This window comes from Arvicanthis niloticus, chromosome X, assembly GCF_011762505.2.
Source record: "Arvicanthis niloticus isolate mArvNil1 chromosome X, mArvNil1.pat.X, whole genome shotgun sequence".
In the NCBI taxonomy this organism is placed as follows: domain Eukaryota; kingdom Metazoa; phylum Chordata; class Mammalia; order Rodentia; family Muridae; genus Arvicanthis; species Arvicanthis niloticus.
In genome coordinates, this window is record NC_047679.1 from 82,202,583 (window position 1) to 82,225,267 (window position 22,685).

Consider the following 22,685-nt stretch of genomic DNA (forward strand, 5'->3'; position numbering starts at 1 on the left):
CCTTCCATTTGTTCCACTATTCTTTTGTTCAGGATTGTTCTAGCTATCTAGGGTCTCTTGTGGCTTAATATAAATTTAAGATACTTTTTCTAATTCTGTGAGGAATGGGGATTATTATATTATTATTATATATTATATTATGTAATATATAATAATAGAATATATATTATAATATATTATTATATGATTATATTATACTATTATATAATATATAATATATAATATTATTCATTATATAAGATAATATATATTATATTTTATTATTATATATTATATATTATATATTGTTATATATTATATATTATGCATTATATATTATATATAATATAATATATAATATATAATATATAATATATAATATATAATATATAATATATAATGCATAATATATATAATATATAATAATATATAATATATAATATATAATATATAATATATAATAATAAAATATAATATATAATATATAATAAATATATAATATATATCATTATATTATTATTATAATGGGGATTATTACTGGGATTACATTGACTCTGTAAATGACTTTTGGTAGAATGTTCACTTTTCACATTTTCTCCCTTCTACCTGCTCTGCCTTCCTGTTGGTTTTCTTCCCTTTCCCAGTCTCCCTTCACTTTTACATCATATGTAAAAATGGTCTCGTCAACACTTGGTCACCAGGAGTTGGGGTCACCACTTATACCCCAACTCCTGGTGACCATTTGATGTAGGGAGTAATCATGTGCTTTGAACTTGTCTCCAGTTTGCCATTTGAGTTTAGGGAACACACCCTGTGCTTTAGCCCAGCTGTGGTATACTATTTGATATTAGAGGCTGTGCCAATATTCAGGTGCCAACTCCGCACTGCATTTGAGGTTTGGTAGTCCCACTCTGAGTCATAGATATCCCTCAACCCCAAGTAATTCTATGAGGTCATAGGGTTAGCCAAGAATCTGACTCCAAAACCAGTCTCCACCCAGTCCTTCTTTATTTAGATAATACCCTAGGTCAATGCAGCAACTTATGGCTGATCCCTTACCATCCATGCCTCCTACTTTCATATCCTGTTATCTTTATATTCTTGAAAGAACACAAGCTATCCTTGATTACAGTCTCTGGGACTCAACCATCTAAGAGATTAGATGGCTCTATATTATATGTATACAAATCTTTGCTTCTTTCTTTTCAGTGTACCTTTAAACAAAACTCCGACACACCCCTCCTATGTGTTTTTTCTTTGGTTCTATCATTGTTCCAAAGTATGCCCCTGTCTTAGTCAGGGTTTCTATTCCTGTACAAAACATCATGACCAAGAAGCAGGTTGGGGAGGAAAGGGTTTATTTAGCTTACACTTCCACATTGCTGTTCATCACCAAAGGAAGTCAGGACTGGAACTCAAGCAGGGCAGGAACCTGGAGGCAGGAGCATGCAGAGGCCATGGAGGGATGTTACTTACTGGCTTGCTTCCCCTGGTTTGCTCAGCTTGCTCTCTTATAGAAGAACTCAAGACTACCAGACTAGGGATGGCACCACCTACAATGGGCTGGGTCCCCTCCCCTTTATAGTTAGTTGAGAAAATTCCTTACAGCTGGATATCATGGAGGCATTTCCTCAACTGAAGCTCCTTTCTCTGTGATAACTCCAGCTTGTGTCAAGTTGACACATAAAACCAACAAGTACAGTCCCTTTCCTTTATATCTTACCAAGCAATCTAATAAGAATCACTAATCCCACTATGATTTCATTATTCTTCGCCTGAAGTTTCTCCACAAATACCCACAATAGCTAACACACTACTACAAACTATTGGTATAATATATATTACATATATGTACTACATATATATTACTACAGATCATTAGTATATTATCAGTTTCCCTTTGCTTTCCCAAACAAGACATAATCAGGGATTGTTTTCTAGTTAACTGATTCTCAGTGTTCACGGTGCATTTACCACTGGACAGTAAATATAGTTGCAAACAGTACTCAAGTCACAATGGGAATTTGAGGATACAACCTGGTTCCCTAACTAACAGTCTGAAAGGGGGTGCTTTAGTTAGGGTTTTACTGCTGTGAACAGATACCATGACTGAGGCAACTCTTATAAGGACAACATTTAATTGGGGCTGGCTTACAGGTTCAGAGGTTCAGTCCATTATTATCAAAGTGGGAGAAGGGGAGCATCTAGGAAGGCATGGTACAGGCAGAGCTGAGAGTTCTAAATCTTCATCTGAAGGCTGCTAACAGAATACTGACTTCCAGGCAGCTAGGGTGATGGTCTTAAGCCCAAGCCCACAGTGACACACCTGATCCAACAAGGCCATACTTCCTAATAGTGCCACTCCCTTGGCTAAGCAAATGCAAGCTATCACATTCCACTCCCTGGCCCCTATAGGCTTATCCAAACATATGAGTCTATGGGGGCTGTATGTAAACACAGCATAATAAAAATACATACATTTATTCCAACTTCTAAAGTCCTTATAGTCTATAGCAGTCTCAACAATGTTAAAAGCTCAAAGTTCAAAGTTTCTTCTGAGATTCATCCAATCACTTAACTGTAATTCTCAAAGCAAGACAGGAAACCAGCTGGGCAAACTCCAAACTCTGCATCTCCATGTCTAATGTCAAAGTGGTCTCTAGATCTCCAACTCTTTTTTCATCTTTGTTGACTGCAACAAACCTTCTTTTCCTGGGCTGGTTCCATTCCCTGTTAGCAGATAGCCCACAGTTCTTGCATCTCAAACATTTTGGGGTCTCCAAGGCAATCTCAATGTTACAGCTTAATTGTTCCAATGTCTCGGATCCACACATGATCTTCTGGACTCCTCCAAAGGGCTGGTGTCACTTCTCCAGCTCTGCCCTCTGTAGCACTCTAAATACAGGTTGATCCACTCCACTGCTGCTGCTGTTCTTGGTGGTCATCCCATGGCACTGACATCTCTGATACACTGGGGTCTTCTGCTGCAGCTAGGCTTCACTAATAGGTTTTCATAGGCTCTCTTCATGGTGCCAAGCCTCAACTCCTTTGCATGACCCCTTCAGTCCTGGGCCATCAACTACAACTGAGGCTGCACCTTCACCAAGAGCCTTCCATGGCCTCTCACAGTGCCAAACCCCAGATGTTCTTCATGACCCCTTCATGCCTTCAAAATCAGTACCACTTGGTGACTCTTACACATTATCAAGCACAGCCGCAGCACAAGATACAACCGTGGCTATCTCTGGGACATGGCTTTTTGTGCTTTCAGAAAACACTTCCCAGAAGATTTCACCTCAGTAATGCTGGTGTCTTCTTAATCACCACTAATTTCTTAGCTCTAGCTAACCAGCATTAATTGTCCCAGTAGTCCCTTCTGTTTTTCACTTTAAAGCAAGAGCCACATGGCCGAAGATGCTGCCTTGTTCCTCTGCTTGCAGGAGCTGGAATATGCCCCACCCCTTTGTTCTATTACATTATCACTAGCTTCCTCTTTTCCAATCCCTTCACTGCCTAAGCTTGGCTGTCCTGGATCTTGCTCTGTACATTGACCTTGAACTCAGAGATATGTATACCTGTCTCTTCAGGCAAGGGCAAAAAGTACACACATTCTTCACCAAAATATCACAAAAACATTTGGGAGGCCACATACTGAAATTCTCCACTGAAACCTTTTGGGCCATGTTCACATAATTCAAATCACTCAGAGCAACAAAGCCTTCCATATTCCTACTAGGATGGCCTATTATATGTCCATATAAAGTATTCCACTGCTTTCCAAATACAAAGTCCCCAAATCCACATTCTTGCAAACAAAAGAATGGTCAGGCAATACCCCACTCATGGAACCAACTTCTGTCATAGTTAGGGTTTTACGGCTGTGAACAGATACCATGACCAAGGCAACTCTTATAAGGACAACATTTAATTGGGTTGGCTTACAGGTTCAGAGGTTCAGTCCATTATCATCATGGTGGGAGCATGGCAACATCCAGGCAGACATGGTGCAGGAGGAGCTGAGAGTTCTACATCTTCATCTGAAGGCTGCTAGTAGAATACTGACTTCCAGGCAGGTAGGATGAGGGTCTTATAGCCTGTACCCACAGTGACACACCTACTCCAACAGGGCCACACCTTCTAATAATGCCACTCCCTGGGACAACCATGTGCAAACTATCACAAGGAAAGAATCACTTCAACTCTGATACAACCTAGTCTCTTCTGAACTCTGCAAACACTTCTAATAAAGTAAAAAGTGACCTGAATTTAACCACCACCAACAAAAATCTTAGCCAATGCTCTAATCTTAGATGGACAGGTCCCAGAGCAAAACCCCAAGACAAATTGTCTCCTCCAAAAATAACTTATCTTACAGTAATGTCTGCAGTGAAAATAATCTAAACAAAACTCCACATATACAGTTTTAAAAGTCAATAATAAATAAGTTAAAACATCTCAATGAGGAAACTAAATATATTCCAAGAGAACATAAAAAAATAGATAGCGGAGAAGAGACAATGAATTAAGGTGGGGATATAAAATTCAATAAAGAGGTAGAAATATTGAAGGAAAAGCTACACTGGACTGACAATGGAAATGAAAAATACAATAGGTCAAATGTGATGGTCTGGAAGGAGGTGAGGCTGATTTAAATATACCATATTCATGTATGAATAAAATGTAGTACATAAAATGTGTAAGTTCCCTAGAGAACTACCCAATAGAATGGGTCATATGAAGGACAGAACTTCAGGGGTTGAGGATACAATAGTGGGATTGTAATTAGACTCAGTCAAAGTTCATGATATGCAAATGGAACCCATAAGATCTTTAGGACACCACGAAAAGGCAAAATTTATTAATTATAGGCATAGAAGAAGGAGAAGAATTTCAAGTCAAAGGAATAAGAAATATCTCCAATAAAATCACAGAAGATAATTCCCTAAATCTAGGAGAAAGATTCCCGTGCAGATACAAAAGGTACATAGAACACCAAATAGACAGAACCAGGAAAAAAACCTCCATGCTACAAAACTAAATGTACAGAACAAATCAAGTGTTTTGAAAGTGGCAAGAAAGAAGGCCCAAGTCACATATAAAATCAGGCCCATGAGAATAAGTGTTTACTTTCCAATGGAAACCTTTAAAGTCAGAAGGGCTTGGAAAGATATATTTCAATTTCTGAAAGATCAGAACTGCCCATCCAGCCTTATATGCCTAGCAAAACTATCAACTGTAATAAAAGAAAGAAAATTTTCTGTGAAAATGAAGGCTAATAGATTTTATGACCACCATGCCAGCCCTATAGAGGATAGTCAAAAGATTAGTTCAGAGAATCTAGTAAAAAGATCGGGATAGTGGTTAAACAAAAGAGGACTGATCTGGAGAGATAGCTTAACAGTTATGACCACGTAGTGTTCTTGCATAAGACTAGAGTTTAGCTCCTATTACCTGTATCAGGTGGCTCACAACTACCTTTAATTCCAGATCCAGGGGATCCTATACACTCTCTGGATTTTGGGAACACTGCAATCATATACACAAAACCAAATAGAGACATACATATACATGTAATAATATATTCTTTTTTAAAAAACTATGAAAAAACTCAAAGCTACAAAATCAACAAAGAGGAGTTACTATATACCTTTCAATAATAACTTACCAGTGGTCCTAATCCTCCCTATCAAAAGACACAGGCTAGCAGATTGTATTACAAAACAAGATCAGTCCTTTTTCTGTCTGTTCCTTTGACATTTAAAACATTTCTACTTTCCTCTAAGATGTTACCTGAGCCTGAGGTTAGAGGTTATATTATAGACTATCAGTTGAGGTTAAGTACCCCAAGGTCATTTGTTTTCTGCATTTTGACCAGCTGTGAATATCTTTAATAGCTTCATCTTCTGTTTAAAATAAAGCTTTTTTTGATGAGAGATGAAAGCTACCCTTACATGTGGGCATAAGGATAAGTAAATAGAATGCAGTTAAATTATACTGGCTTAGCAGTTATCCTAAGAAAAGGAGTGCTTGTCTGTTGATTAAATAGTTCTCTGATGTTTTCCTTACTTTTAAGCAGATTTGATCCCTCTTCCCTCATGCTCCTAGAGAGTGTGGACATAGTTTTGGTGTAGAGGTTACTATGCAGTACTGCTGTTTGCTGAAATGTGTTGCTTTCTCCCAGGAAACCTTGAACATCTTGAAGGTAGGGGATTGGACTGGGTCTAATTCAGCTATTGTGATATGGAAGACTACATTATGCTTCTTTCATTTGAATTATAAAAGGGAATTACACTGGCTTAGAAAAGTGGTCATAGTTTCTTCTCTAGACTCCATGAGTTCACCAGGGACAGGTTTCAAGTACCAGACATGAGTTACAGCCTCGAACAAGTATTAAGTCCAACTAAAAAGTTGTTGGTTATCTTTCAAGATATAAATTCCCCTATAACATATTTGGGACATCTTGCCCTTCTGGTCATTGTTCTTGTTCCTAGGCTTTACAACTTTGTAGGACTATTGATTGCTTTCCTTCATTGGCATTGGCAGCTTGCATAGCACCTTTGGATTCTATGAGAGTTAGCTCTCAGGGAGGGAACTTCCAAGTCAGATCCAATGCAATTCCTCCAAGTTCTGTGTTTGAAGTTTATTGTGTCTTCAGAAATGGAGTGTTGCTTTCAGGTTCATGGAGGTACCCAAGGGCAGTTGTTTGGGAACCTCATGAAACCCCCCATGACTAACAACTCTTAAGAGAGATTTTCCATGCCTAGAGGTGGGGTTTTTGTTAGATGGTCTATGGTTTGGGGGAACCTTATCACTCCATCTATCTGTCATACTTCATGCAAACCATATATATATATCATATATATTAAATAAACATGTGGCCATTTTTAAACATTCTTGATGTTACTTCCTCTCCCTCTGTATTGCCCTCCTTTCCTCTCCCTTTTCAGTTAAAGCACCCTTCATTTTTCCCATTTACCCATTCACAATACCTGTCTTCCTATCCCCCTCTCTAGAGCACCCATCCCCATGGTCCCTTTTCACTTTCCTGATTTCTGCAGTTAGTCCATATTAAATATTCATGTCTAAAGATGCTGAGTTAGATACTCATAGATTAGTGCTTCACCCAACAACTGATGGAGACAGATGTAGAGACCCATGGCCAAACATTAGGTGGAATTTGGGCAATCCTGCAAAAAAGATTGTAGGAGCCAGAGGGGTCAAGGACATCACAAACCCATAGAATCAACTAACCTGGGCTCATAGGAACTCACAGAAACGAAACTGACATCCAGGGAGCCTTCAAGGGACTGACCTAGGGTCTCTGCATATATGTTACAGTTGTATAGCTTGGTCTTCTTGTGGGATAGGAGCTATCTCTGACTCTTTTTGTCAGATTTTGGGTCCCGTTTCCTCCTACTGGGTTGCCTAGTCCAGCTTTAATACAAGTGGAGATGCCTAGTCTTATTACAGTGTGGGGCGGTGGGCTGGGCACCTAGTCAAGCACAGGCCTGGAACCCTGGACCCTATTGGGATGGTAGGTGTTCAGCTTTTCTCCTGGGCCCCTGGTTCCTTTCACTTAGCTTCAGCCCTCCACAGCCCCTCCCACAGAGAGGTCTATGGTCATCGGTCACATAGGAACAGTGCCTCAGGCTCTCTCACATGTAGATGAGGTATCTCCAAGCTCTCAGACCAAGTCAGTAGGTGTTATCTGCTGCTAGACCCTGACTCACCCCAAAACTGTATATAAGAGCCCTATTTGGGAGAAGTAAAGGTGTGCAAGAATCATCCCGTTGTTTGAGAGTTTATGTCTTAAGAGCTGCAACACTTGGGAAGAGATCTGCTCTCCTTAAGTGCCTTCAGGACCCTCCCTTCCTTGCTAGCTAGCTGGCTTCTCACACACCCAGCCCAGACCAGCTCAGTGCAGAGAGACAGGTGCAGCACCTGGGAGCAACTGAGCAGCAACAGTGGAGACACGGCAGAGGCAGCAGTGGAGGCAGCAGTGGAGGCAGCAGAGGTGATTCTCCCTCCCTGCTTGCATTCTGTCCCCTTGGCCTGGACCCCCTCTGGGAAGCCCTCTGGAACAGGGACCCACATTACAACTTGCCATATTTGGTTGATATCCATAGAAGGCCTGTCCTTTTCTGAACAGAATGGAGAAGGAGTGGATGGGGGACAGAGGGGATGTGGGGAGAGGAACTGGGAGAAGTGGGAAGAAAAATTGTGATTAGGATGTAAATAATAATAATAATATAATAGATGCTGAGCTATGCTCTGAAAATAAGAGCATGCAGTGTTTGTCTTTCTTTGTCTTCATTATCACACTCAATTTAATACTTTCTAGTGCCATCTATTTACCTATGAATTTTATGATTTCATTTTTCTTTACAGATGAATAGAACTCCATTGTTATGTGTTCCATATTTTCTATACATTTCAGTGTATTTGGCTTCACATTGGAGTCTTTGGTCCATTTGGAGTTTATTTTTGTGCAGGCTAAAAAATATATGGTTCTATTTTAATTCTTCTACATAGGGACATCCGGTGTCGCTAGCACTGTTTGTTGAAGATGGTGCCTTTCCTCCATTGTGTATATTTTACTGGTATTTTATGGGTTGTAGTTACATATGCTTATGTTTGAGAGTTTTAGTCTGTTCCATTGATCTATATTTATATTTTGTGCCCATATAAGGCTGTTTTTATTACTACAGCCCCATAACCTATCTGGAAATCTAACATGGTAATTCCTCCAGCACTGTTCTTTTCTCTGAGGGTTGATTTGGCTATTGAGGGTCTTTTGCAGTTTAGGATTTTTTTTTCTATCTGCAGGAAGAATGTTGTGGGAATTTTGATTGAGGTTGCATAAATATGTAAATTATTTATGGTAGGATGGTCATTTCTACAGCATTGATTGAACCAGTTTATGAGCATGGGAGATCTTTTCATCCTCTAGTGTCTTCTTCAGTCTCTTTTTTGAATAGTTAAAGCTTTCAATGCAACAGTCTTCTACCCCTTTGGCTAGGACTCTTTTTTTAAGTCAATTTTGAGTGAGAATGATTCTATGCTCTCTTTCTGATCATATTTGTTATTGGTATATAGAAAGGCTACTGGCCAGGAGGGACTTTCAGTGGAGGGAGAGAGACATCAATCCACCCACAAAACCTTCAATCCAAAATGAGCCCTGCCTACAAGATGTGTATGGGTGGGGCTGGAGAGATGGCTCAGTGGTTAAGAGCACTGACTGCTCTTCCAAAGGTCCTGAGTTCAATTCCCAGCAACCACATGGTGGCTTACAACCATCTGTAATGGGATTCAAAGCCCTCTTCTGGTGTGTGTGTCTGAAGATAGCTACTGTCATATACATAAAATAAATAAGTAAATGAATGAATGAATAAATAAATAAAATCTTAAAAAAAAGATATCTCAGTAAGTGCAATTTGTTACAGCAGCTATAGGAAACCAAAAAAAAAAAAAAAAAAAAAAAAAAAAAAAAAAAAAAAGATGTGTATGGGTAAAGATGGAGAAGAGAATGGCCAACTAATGACTGGCCCAACTAGAGACCCATCTGATGGGAGAGAGCCAATGCCTGTCGCTCATAAAGATATTCTGCTATGCTTGCAGACAGGAGCCTAGCATAACTGTCTTCTGAGAGGTATAATCTAGTAGCTGATGGAAACATATGCAGAGACCCACAGCCAGACATTAGGTGGAGTTCAGGGAGTCTTGTGGAAGAGTAGCAGGGAGGATTGAGGGAATCAGATGGGTCATGGACATCACAAGAAGACCTACACAGTCAACTGACCTGGACTCATAAGGGCTCACGGAGACTGAACCACCAACCAAAGAGCATGTGTGGGCTGTACCTAGGCCTCCTGCACATATGTAGCAGATGTGCAGCTTGGTCTTCATGTGGGTCCCATAACAATTGGACCAGGGGCTGTCTATGACTCTGTTGCCTGCCTTTGAATCCCTTTCCCATTGCTGTCAGGCTTCAGTGGGAAAGGATACACTTAGCCTTGCTGTGGCTTAATGTACCAGGGTATGAAGGGAGGGGGTGTAAGGGGGGGAAAGAAGAGGAGGGAGGGGGCTTCATTCAGGCTGTAAAGTGAATAAATAAACAAATTAATGGAGAAAAACAGAAAAGCTATGGAATTTTTTAAAGTTGATTTTTGTAAATTGCCACTTTTCTGAAAGTGTTGATCATTTCTAAAATGTTTCATGGTATAATTTTTGAAATACCATGTATCATAATGTATTGTCTGCAAGTAGGGATAATTCAACTACTTTTCCTCTTTGTATGCCTTTTATTTCCTTCTCTTATCATATGGCTCCAGCTAATGCTGCTTCATGCACTATATACAAAAGAAATGGGGATAATGTATTTTGTCATGAAGGTATGTTAGAGTTTGTCAGAAGGCCCTTTTGGCATCTCTTGAAATGATCATGCAACTTTTTAAAAAGTCTGTATGTTTATTTTGTTTAATGACTTATGTACATTGAACCTTGCATCTCTGAGATAAAGCCAACTTCATTGTGGTGGATGATCTTTTTGATATATTCCTCTATTCAGTTTGCCAGTATTTTATTGAGAATTTTTGTACCTTTGTTTATCAGAGATATTGGTGTGTAGTGTTGTTGTTTTTGTGTCTTTACCTGAATTTAGCATTAGGCTAATACTGGCTTCATAGAGGGAACTTTGAAATATGTCTTCTGTTCCTAATTTTTGAAAAATTTAAAAACTATTGATTGTAGATCTTCTTTGAAAGTCTTGTCAAATCCTGTTGTGAATCTATTTTGCCTATGTTTTGTTTTGTTTTGTTTTGTTTTGTTTGTGGTTTGATTCACTTTACAGCCTGAATAAAGCCCCCTCCCTCCTCTTCTCCTTTCCCCCCTTACACCCCCTCCCTTCATTCCACCACCCTGGTACATTAAAGCCACAGCAAGGCTAAGTGTATCCTTTCCCACTGAAGCCTGACAGCAATGGGAAAGGGATCCAAGGCAGGCAACAGAGTCAGAGACAGCCCCTGGTCCAATTGTTATGGGACCCACATGAAGACCAAGCTGCACATCTGCTACATATGTGCAGGAGGCCTAGGTACAGCCCACACATGCTCTTTGGTTGGTGGTTCAGTCTCTGTGAGCCCTTATGAGTCCAGGTCAGTTTGAAGACTTTAAAATTATTGTTTCAGTTTTTTTTTATTTTGTGTCTGCTTAAATTATTGGTTTCTTCTTGGTTTAACCTCAGTGGTTTGGACGAACCTAGGAATTCGTCAATCTCTTTATGGATTTTCTAATTTAATAAGTATAGTTTTTTAAAGTATTCCCTTATTCTGAATTTCTTTGATGACTGTTAAAATGTTTCTTGTTTATCTCTGATTCTGTTAATTTGGGTTGTTTATTTATTTTGGTTAATAAGTCCAATGGTCTGTCAGTCTTATCTATTTTCTCACAGATCTGGCTCATAGATTTGCTGATTCTCTGCATTGTTTTCTTTGTTGCTATTTAATTAATTTCTTTATGTTTTATTTTTTCTTGCCATCTACTGCATTTGGGTTTAATTTGGTTTGGTTTCTCCAAATTCTTAATGTTTTGTCATTAAGTCATTTGTACACTTTCTAGATTTTTAAAAATACAGGTGCTTAAAACTATAAATTTTCTTCTTAGGACCACTTTTAATGTGCTCCTTAGTTGTGTTGTGTTACATGTGGCATGTAGTTTTCTACTACCCTGCTTTAAACTCCAGGCAGACCGAGCTACCAGCCCCACCCAGGTTCCCTCAGATTCGTGGATAAAAGACACACACACACACACACACACACACACACACACACCTTATTTTCAACCTGCCTTCTTGGCTCAATTGTGGAGCACTTCTAATCTCCCTTATCTCCTGAGACTAGTGTGCTCTTCCCAATACTCTTAGCTCAGCACCCTAAATCTGCCCTCATCTTTAGTTGCTAATTACCTTATCCTTGTTCAGCAACCTAAAACTTCCCTCAGCTTTACTTGCTTTTCTAATCTCCCACCTGGGGAAATGGCCTATGGCCATTCCAGCCAAGATCTCACATGGCTGGTCACCTTTTCTCCCTCAGAAGCTTGTTGAAAATCTCCCTCTCTCCCCTTCATCTGCTACTTTCCTGCAAGGATCCGGAAGTCTCATCTGTTCTGCCCAGCTCATTGGCCGCTAGCATCTTTATTGATGGATCAAGAACCAGTTGGGGAACAGGACCTTAGCACCCTACAGTTGCATTTTCATTTAATCCCAGGAAATTTTAAATCTATTTTTTTCTTGACCTATTTATCATTAAGTAATGTGTCATTTACTCTCCATGAATTTATGTAACTACTAGGTTCATTTACTGTTCATCTTAAACTTCATTTAATTCTGGTCAGTATATGTGTTTATTTCAATTTTTCTGGATTTGATGAGAGTTGTTTTATGTTCCAGGATGTGGTCTCATTTTAGAGCAGCTTCCATGGGTTACTAAGTAGAATGTATATTCTTTGATGTTTAGGTGAAATATTCTGTTGTTACCTGTTAGATTAATTTGATGTATGACATTATTTAATTCTACTGTTTACTTTTTGTCCAGATGACTTATCTATTGAAGAAAGGGAGGTACTGTCTGCATCTACTATTACTGAGCTAGACTTACTCTGTGTATTTGATTCCAGTAATTTCAATAATAGTATGGTTTTTTTTTATGAAATTGGGTGCACCAGAATTTGGTCTATATATATTTAGGATTATAATATCTTCTTGGCAGATTGTTCCCTTAGTTAGAATGATGTGTTCTACTTTATCTCTTTTGATTAATTTTAGTATGGATTCTATTTTGTCAGATATTAAGATTTGTGACACCAGCTTGCTTCTTGGTTCCATTTGCTTGGAATTATTTTTCCCCTTTCACTTTCATTTATCCTCGAGAGTAAGTTCAATTTTTTATACGTAACACAAAGATTGAGTTTCTTGTAGACAACAACAGAAACCATAGATTTTGTTTCTTAATTCATTTAAGTCGCCTGTATACTTGGTTGAGTTGAAGCCATTAATGTTTGTAATGTTATTATTGAAATGTGTGTTAATTACAGTCATTTTGTTGTTTTATTTTTCTTTCTTATTGTTTGTGCTCATCATCATAGTGTGTCTCAGTACTCGTAACTAAATTTATTTTCTTTCTATAGTCTCTTGGCTATGTTTATTTCTCTCTTCAGTTTGAAGTATTGCTTCCAGTATTCTCTAATAGGGATGGTTTGATAGACATATTTTTAAGCATATTTATATCATGAAAAGATTTTCTTTGATGTTCAACTATGACAGATGTAATTTTTTTGGTTAAGTAGTCTAAGTTGATGTCACTGGTCTTTTAGAACTTGGAGTACATTACTCCAGGCTCCTCTGGCTTTAATTTTTCCCATTGAGAAAGTAGCTGCTTTTTGGATGGATTTTCCTTTGTATAAACGTGACTTACAGCCTTTCTTTGCAACTCTCATATCCTCTATTTATAGATTATAGATTATTTATAGATAAATAATGTATGTTTTAACTGTAATATGCCATGGGAAATTTAGTATCCAGTCCTGTCTAGTTGGTACTCTCTCAGTTTCTTATATATGTATGGATATGTCTTTAATTTGGAGAATTTTCTTCTATGATCCTATTGAAGGTCTTGTCTATGCCTTTAACCTGGGATTCTTTTCCTCTTATGCTCATGATTCAGAAATTTTTGTCTTTTGGAGGTCTTCTGTATGCTTCCCCTGGGGTTTCTTTGTACTTGAGTCATTCTGCTTGTAAGGCCTTTACCTGCATTTTGTGATTGGGTTATTGAGTTTTTCAATTCTGCTTTCATCTTAGGTTGAGTTCTTATCAATATTTGTGTCTCTTAGCCTTTCATATTGTTCATTTTTTGTGATGTGAGTTTGTACATGGACTTGGATTTCTTTCATTGGTTGTTTGTCTGCTATCATTTTCTAACTTACCTCACACTGGGCTGGTGCAGGAGCTGCATATCTGCATCTAGGCCAGAGAGTATGGGGATGACGCTCACTTGTGAGGTTCTGAAGAACTCACCAGTTCTTCAGACAGGCAAGACAGGTGCAGGAGCTGCATATCTAGAGCTAGAGCTAGGCCCAGGAAGGCACAGAAGGCTCTGGTGGGACTCATTCTTGGTGAGCTCAACAGTGAATACCAGTGAAGAAGCTGCACAATTGGAGCTAAGCCTGAGAGCATGGGGGTGGTGCTGGAGGCCTAATCCTGGATGAACATGTCACATACCCACTTTGCCTGGGTATGTGACATGTTCATCCAGGATTAGGCCTGAGAGTGTGGAGATGGTGTGAACAGTCTTTGTTCTCTATGCTTGAATTTTAACTATATTAGTCTTGTACAGATCTTGTGCAAAAACCACAGGTGCTGTGCCAGGAGTCCATGTCATATTTACGAGAGAGAGCATTTCACACTATTCCTTCCCAGCTTCCACCTCATACAAATTTTCTGCTTCCTCTACTGCAGTGTTCCATGAACCTTATGCTAGGGGAAGATTCATATAGATATCCATTTAGGGTTGAACAGTTACATTTATTCTCATCATTTAACAAGTTATGAATTTCTACATTAACCACTGCTTGTTTTCAAATGAAGCTTCTCTGACCAAGATTAAGAACAGCACAAATCAATTGGGCAGTAGTGCACACAATCACTGGTAAGGCAGTCAGGCAAATCTCTGAGAGTTCAAGGCCAGCCTGGCCTACAGAGTGAGTTCCAGGACAGACAGGGCTACACCAGGAAACACTACCTCAAAAAAACAAGAATGAACAAACAAAAAGAATAGCACAAATATTTGAGTATAACCATAAATATTTAGAAAGCTGTTTGATTTCATAACCATTTATCAAAATCAGAATAATGGGTTTTATCCTAGAATCTATGATGGATATTTAATTAGGTGTACAATGCCAGGCATAAAATCTCTCTGGTGGATTAAATAACAAATGCAAACAGAAATCACTTCCTTAGCCCCATAATGGTGCTGCCACTATTGCACCAAGGGCCACATCTTGCCTAGTGGGTCAGTACTATGAGGGTTCAGCACTAGGTAAGACCACTGATGCCTTTTCTTCCCCCAGCAGACTGCATAGTGCTTTCTGACAGCATGAAATCTGTCCAGCAGGGAGTTTCCTGGTCAGTTCAAGATTGCTTTATCTAATGGGGTCTGTCTTAGTTCAGGTTTTACTGCTGTGAACAGACACCATGACCAAGGCAACTCTTATAAGGACAACATTTAATTGGGCTGGCTTACAGGTTCAGAGGTTCAGTCCATTATCATCATGGTGGGAGCATGGCAGCATCCAGGCAGACATGGTGCAGGAGGAGCTGAGAGTTCTACATCTTCATCTGAAGGCTGCTAGTGGAAGACTGACTTCCAGGCAGGTAGGATGAGAGTCTTATAGCCTGTACCCACAGTGACACACCTACTCCAACAGGGCCATACCTTCTAATAGTGCCACTCCCTGGGTCAACCATATACAAACTATCACAGGGTCAATGTAATATATGTATTCAGGGGCTAGTCATTTCTAATTCTTATTATAATAATTATTAATGGAGTGAAAGGACAGCCCACAATCACTTCACAGTCACTGCCTCAAAGGAATAACACATATAGGATTCTTTGGGGATGCAAAAATGGGGTTTTTCTGCTTCAATATACAAAAAGTTGAATTCATACATCCACTTGAGTGGGGAGGGGGAGTTGATGGAGTTGACTAGCTTTGCATTCTCTTTCATGACTTACGTGTCATTTTGCCTACCTTCTGTCTTTTCTTATTACTTAAAACTACATTATCTCTGTCTCACTTATTTTACCCACACTTTACCTGTTTGAGAGGAGTTATATAACCTGATACTTTTCTCTTTCAATTCTCTTTTATTCTGTTTAAATTTAATTCTACTCAAATAATTTTATTATATTCAAATAATTCTATTATAGTGTTAGTTAATATGTTTTTATATTACATCAGTTAATATATAATTTGTATTACTATATAAAATAAAGTATGGTTTTAAGAAAAAAGAGAATTAAAGTCTTTTAAAATATTGATTTTTCTGAGCTACAGCAAAAAAGCGTGATTCTTCAGCAATGGAGTCTTAATAGCTAGTTATGGCATGCAACAAAGAATGTCACAATAGCTTATGTTGTTTTAGGTGCCTCTGGGGCAGTCATTTTCAACCTTCCTAATGCTGTCATCCTTTAATTCAGTTCCTTGTGTTGTGGTGACCTCCAACCACAAGATTATTCTCCTTGTGACATCATAACTGTAATTTGGCTACTGTTATGAATCATAATGGAAATATCTGACATGCAGGCTATTGATATGTGACCCCTGTGAAAAGGCCATTCAACCCTTAAGGAAGTAACAACCCATAGGTTCAGAACCACTGTTCTGAGGCCTCTTTAACCAGCAACACACAGTGCTTGGTACTAGGAATTTTATTTAATAACTCATGTGTTCTCAGAGCAGCAGCCTGGTCCACCCATGCTGAGTACCTCTGTTCAAACTCCTTGGTGTTGAAATTATATTTTAAAATTTGCTTGCATGCTAGTTGTTTTTCTTAAAGCTTCTTGATTCTCTGGGTTGACCTATCACCTACTCTCTCCCAACCCACTCCCACCCCACCCCCCAGTTCTTTTATGTCATATGTGACCAAATGAGTTTTTAGTCCAAGTAAGGAAAAGGAAGCAAAATGACTCTTGCCCCAGACCTCTGGTTGGTTTCTCAGGGACAGAAGTCTGCTTTACCCTGGGGCAGTGTTGAGGGCTGTAATAGGTGCTTCCATTTCTGTTCCCCTAGGAACTCCATGAAGCATTGAGAGAAAAGCTTGGAAGAGCCAAGAGCCCTCTCTGCAGACTGTTGCTAGGCTACCTGTTTCCTCTCAAGCTGCAGTACTAAAAGCCCTCCTCCCTTCCTACTGGCATCAAAAACAACGGAGAATTGGGGGCAGGCGGCTGGCAATGTCCAGCTTCCTTCCGAGTGCAGGGGGAATCAGTATCCCTCCGCTGCTCCACATCTCCAGACCACCTTCTCTCCATAGTCGCCCTCCCCAAAGCCCTCATAGACTTTAGATTTCAGCCATCCCACACACTGTAGTGGCGACCCCCCCCCCAGAAGTGATGGTGGTCTCTGGTTAGGGTGAACAGGGGTCTGCAGACGCCCACTGGTGAAACCCACCCCTCCAAGAGGAGTGGGGCTGTCTCTGGCCCCGCCCACTCCGAGTCGGAACTACAGTGGGTCCGGGAGGGGGCGTCGAGCCCCGTGCGCGGTATCCCTCCGCCCCCTTCCCGACACCCTCCAGGCGAGCTGGCTTGCCGCAGTCTGCGCAGCCCCTGCCGTTTGCTGCAGAGACGTAGGGGCGGGACACGTCTCTGTCATTCCACTCGCGCGCAAAGAGGTGGGGGCTCTGTGAGAGCATCTGCGGAGGACAGAGACTGGCCAGGAGCAGGAGGGGGACGCGGGGGAGCCCAGGGACCTGGGCCGTGCGCCTGATCAGGCAAGTGGGGGTGTGTCGGGGCTCCGGGCGGTCGCGCACAGCAAATCACTGCCTAGTCCGGATAGTCCAGTGGAGTCCAGTGGAGTCCAGCGGGTCGCGGCCTCCCTGGAGTGTGCGCGGTGCCCGGAGACCCAAGGCGGTGGAGAGAGGAGGCGGGTATCCGAACCGGGCCCTGGGCGCAGGGTGGCAGCCAGAATGTCTTGAGTCTGAGGGTCTGGAGGCCTGCAGAGCAGATGGCCTGCCAGCAGGCCTTCCCCCCACCCAGCCCCCAGGCCCTTCCTGGTGTTTGGGCCCTGCAAGGGATGTGGGGGAGGCGCCTATGGGAGAAATGGCGGCGCGGGAGCTGGGGGTGGTGCGCCTTGGAGGTTGCTGTACATGGGTTGGGGACAGGTGGCTAGCTCTGGCGATGGCTCAGCTCTGTGTGGTGAGTCGCCTTTCTACCTGGGCCCATATTTCCAGAAAGGGATCCTTCTGACCTGCCCTGCATCGTGTATGCTGTCTCTTCCCACAGTCTCCTGCTTGGTGGCAAAGTCTCCTGTAAGGATAGTAGGAGTGGTGCATTCTGGGGAAGGGGAAACATAATTAGAGGAGCGATTTTAAAGACACCAGAACATAAGAATGAAATGTTCATCTGCCTACAATACAGGATTGTTTTATTGCCTTCTATACTTAGACTCTTGTACCTAATTTACCGTGAGGAATTGGTCAGAATAAGGAGTTGGCCATATATGCAGAACTCCTGGCTATATGAATATTATGACATTATCCTATCTTTTATATTCAGGATCCATCTTCTCAACATTTCACGTTGAACATTTGTTTTAATATTCAAATGGAGTTAAAGTAAAGGAGAACTTTTTGTGCAGGTGAGTGTTCAACTTGAAATACTTGAAATCACTATTGGATTTAAGTGTCTGTTTCTGGGACCCCATATATCATCTCCAACCACTTTTCCTAGTCCTTCATATTTTTATAAAGAAGCAGTACGAGAAAAAAAAAATGTGCTGTTTCTGAAGGTGGCCATTTGAGTTGATAGAGATCATTTACTTGGTTCCTGATCCTTTAAAAGAGGTGTTTGAACTTGGGTTTTGGAAATCTGCCCATAAACCTAATAATTTTATACCATGGTCAACATTCTTTATATTTTCCTCAGTTAGATCAACTCTTCTCCAGCCAGAGGACACTCCTTTAGTGGGAAGAATAGCATCTCCCGAGGATCCTGCTTTGTGGTAAGGCTGGCATTGATAGTACATGAGGCAAGATCTAGCTATACACGGGGAGGCTGTTATTTCAAATATGACCTTAAAATTACTGTATTCATTAGCTTTCCTGCCTTCTTCCCAAATGTAGTTGTATGTGTTCCACTATCTATTTTTATATCTTATATTTTTTTCTCAGGGAAAGAAATTTAGTCCCTGAATGGGAAAATGCATGACTTTAGGGTTAGGAGGATGCACATTCAGATAGATTACAGGTCCTGAGCACATCTGAGGAATAAGTGGGGCAGGGCTGACCACATGTGGGAGATATTTAACAACCTTGAATATACAGAAACATGTGCTATAAACCGTTTCATGGGTGTTCTGTCATCTCGATCCCTTTAGTGGGTTTATGGTTGTTGTTTCTGATGTTGACTTTTGCCTACGACTTTTTTTATCCACAAACCTGTTTCTAGGTTCTTGTAGAGCAATGTTTCTCAACCGGTGGGTCATGTCACCTCTGGGGGTCCAGGGGAGGGGGCTTGAATGATCCTTTCATAACAGTTACATGTCAGATATCCTGCAATCACATATTTACATTACAGTTCATAAAAGCAAAATTACAGTTATAAAGTAGCAATAAAAATAATTTTGTGATTTAGGTTCACTACAATGTGAACCTTTTAAAGGAACTCTTTTAAAAGCATGCAGCATTAAAAAGGCTGAGAACTGCTGCTGTAGAGACGTGTGTTCACTTAGAATTCGAGGTGAATATGAATGTGAGCACGAACACACACAGATGAAACCAGATCTTCCCTTGGACCCAAGGTTTTCCAACTTTCCAGATGTTGCTGCCCTCATATTCATTACAGAGAGTGGGAGGCCAGGGAGCAAAGATTGTGTCAATAGGTAATTAGCAGATACCAGGTCAGAACATGTAAATAGCAACCATAAGAGAAGAAGATTCACGGAGATACAAGTTTAGGTTAGTCTGTCAAATACGCAAAATTCTAATCCCATGTGTAATTTTGTTTATAGTTCTGCCTTTGAAGTTGGTTGGACAGCTTTTTGACAGTGAAAGTGAGGAAGGAGGAAATAATCCCATCACATCACTGCAGCTTAGTGAAGCCTTTCTGAAAGCCTGTAAGTACCTGATGGTGTATACCAGTATGGGACCAAAGGGGCTGGGTGCTCCTTAGCTTCTCCCACTCCAGCCATCTTACCTGCTGTCACTATTGTTGTGTATGGTGAAGAGAAAAGAATAAGCTGGATGCAAATACACAAGAAATAAAATGAGATAGCAGAGTCTTCTACTAATCCACACCTCCAACCCCACAATTCAAATCTCCTTTCATGTCCTGTGTGGCTATCTGTATAAAAGACCAAAGTTGGAAGACACTCAAAGTCTTTCTTTTTCCTACTTTAGGTCTTTCTCCACTGGTAGACTTGGATTGGGAGAAGATTGCTTTCAACGGCTCTGCCTTTGGAAATCATCGTCTTCTCCCTAACCTGAGTGTGTCTCTAATTTGTCCCTATCATCGATAGAGACTGTATATCAAAAAGGGACTTTTGTAACGACTGAAGTGACAGTTGTCTTTGACTCTTTCTGCCAAGTTTATCTGACCAAGTTAACAAGTATAAAGATACCAACGTGGAACAAACAGAACTAAGGATAAGACTGGAAAGGTTTATATAACTGCTTCAACCATGACTGGTTCAAAGAATAAGGCTAGGGCGCAGGCTAAACTAGAAAAAAGGGCAGGTGCACAAGCCAGAGCTGTGGCTGAGAGGGAGGCTGCTAATGCAAGCAGAGGTGCAGGCAAAAACCGGGACAAAGGGAAAGGTAAGGCAGGCTCGAAATCAGATGCAGGGGCAGAGATGAAGGCAGGGTCTAAGGGCAAGGTAGTTTCTGAGACAAAAGAAGGAGCAAGATCAGAATCTAAGGCTCCAGTAAAAGGCACTTCAGATTTCAACCATAGGGCCGAGAACAAGTTTGCTAGATCCACACGTAAAGATAAGCCCAGTAGTGATAGCTGGTTCTGGGCTGGAGAAGATTCTGGTATCAATTCCTGGTTCTGGAAGGGAGAAGAGGTTAGTAATAGTTCTGTTGCTAAGTGTGAAAATATACCTAATACTAGTATCCAGGCCCGTGCTGAGGAGCCCACACCTAGGACCAGCCACAAGTCTAGGTCAGGGGCTGATGACGAGGAGGAAGAGAACGTTATTGGGAACTGGTTTTGGGAAGGTGATGACACTGGTTTTGATTCTGATCCTAAACCTGTGTTCAAAATAGTTAAACCTCAGCCAGTGGATGAAATTAATGAAAAAGATAGGCCAAAGGACTGGTCTGAGGTAACTATCTGGCCCAAAGCTCCTGCTGTAACTCCAGCAGTGTTGGGTTATAGATCCCAGGACTCATCTGAGGCAAGGTCTTCATATATTGTTCTGGCCTCAAATGAAGAGGAAACTTCAACAGCTTCTACTAAGAATACTCGTTCAAACCTACAGCCTATACCTGAGTATCCATTTGGTTCTGATCCTTGCGTCCAGACCTTAGATGAAATTAGACAGCAAATCAAGATCAGAGAAGAGAATGGCATCAAGCCATTTGCTTGCCCTTGCAAAATGGAGTGCTATTTGGATTCTCCGGAATTTGAAAAGCTTGTTAACATACTTAAGTCAACTACTGATCCTCTTATTCATAAAATAGCACAGATTGCAATGGGTATATATAAAGTTCATCCATTTGCCCAGGAATTCATTAATGAAGTGGGTGTCGTGACACTTATTGAAAGCTTGCTCAGTTTTTCTTCCCCTGAGGTTAGTATAAAAAAGGCTGTTATTACTCTGAATTCTTCTGGGGATGATAGACAACACAAGGTTGAATTTCATGTTAAGCATATGTGTAAAGAAACTGTATCTTTCCCCTTGAACTCACCTGGCCAGCAGTCTGGATTAAAGATAATAGGGCAGCTGACTACTGAGTCTGTTCATCACTACATTGTAGTTAGCTACTTTTCAGAGTTTTTCCATTTGCTGTCCCAGGGAAATCGTAAGACTAGGAATCTTGTTTTGAAAGTATTTTTGAATATGTCTGAAAATCCCAAGGCAGCAAGAGATATGATAAATATGAAGGCATTAGCAGCGTTAAAACTTATCTTTAACCAAAAAGAGGCAAAAGCCAATCTTGTTAGTGCTGTGGCCATCTTTATTAACATAAAGGAGCATATTAGAAAGGGCTCAATTGTAGTAGTTGATCACTTGAGTTACAATACTCTTACTGCCATATTCCGTGAAGTTAAGGGGATTATTGAAAGAATGTAAAGTGACCCAGAAATTAAAGAGAACACTGAATGGTGTCCAAAATTTAATTGGCTGTACATGCCCAAAGAGTTTTGCATAATATTTTGGTAATTACTGCTCTCACATTTTTGTCTTAACATCTTTTACATATTATTACCTGTGGCAGGTTCTAGCACAAAGCTAGAACATTTTTGATGTATCAAATAAATATTACATCTTGAGATAAAAAAGTTTATTGATTTCTATCTTATCTAGATTAGCAGATTTTTAACATTTTACTTAAGGAAACTGTGATCCAACTCTCAGAAGTACAATGTCTTGAGGATTAGTATCTGCTTAGATCTGTTTGTGGCTCCAGATAGCAAAAAGAAACTACTGGTCTTGTAATCTAGTTACAGAAATAAGGCATATGCAAATAAAGATATCTGATGGTACTTACACTGTGTGTTTGTGTATATGATATATACATATATATGCCTATTGCTAAATGTGTACTCTTGATTCAAAAAAGGAGGCAGGTTACTATATGCTATTAAATACAAGAGTGATTTCTGTTCTCCCTTTATCCAACTACATCAAACATTTCATTATAGAATACCGAATGGTCCTGAATTACACAAATTCTACAATATATTCATTTTAAAATTTACTTTTATACT

General features: G+C 40.2%; 1 protein-coding gene across 7 annotated transcripts in view; it reads left to right on the forward strand.

The window, feature by feature from the left end:
- Gprasp3 (G protein-coupled receptor associated sorting protein family member 3) overlaps positions 1 to 22,464 on the forward strand; it is a 41,524-nt gene extending 19,060 nt beyond the window's left edge. For 2 of the 7 annotated variants that reach the window (XM_076918403.1, XM_034484857.2), the window contains 6 exons: positions 15,278 to 15,406; positions 16,828 to 17,524; positions 18,309 to 18,390; positions 18,678 to 18,753; positions 19,762 to 19,866; positions 20,150 to 22,464. In XM_076918403.1, the coding sequence (XP_076774518.1) occupies positions 20,431 to 22,047 (1,617 nt within the window). In that variant the 5' untranslated portion in view covers positions 15,278 to 15,406; positions 16,828 to 17,524; positions 18,309 to 18,390; ... (1 more) ...; positions 19,762 to 19,866; positions 20,150 to 20,430 and the 3' untranslated portion in view covers positions 22,048 to 22,464. The other 5 variants (XM_034484860.2, XM_076918404.1, XM_076918406.1 and 2 more) reach the window with 5 other exon arrangements.
- Positions 22,465 to 22,685: the final 221 nt, after the last annotated feature.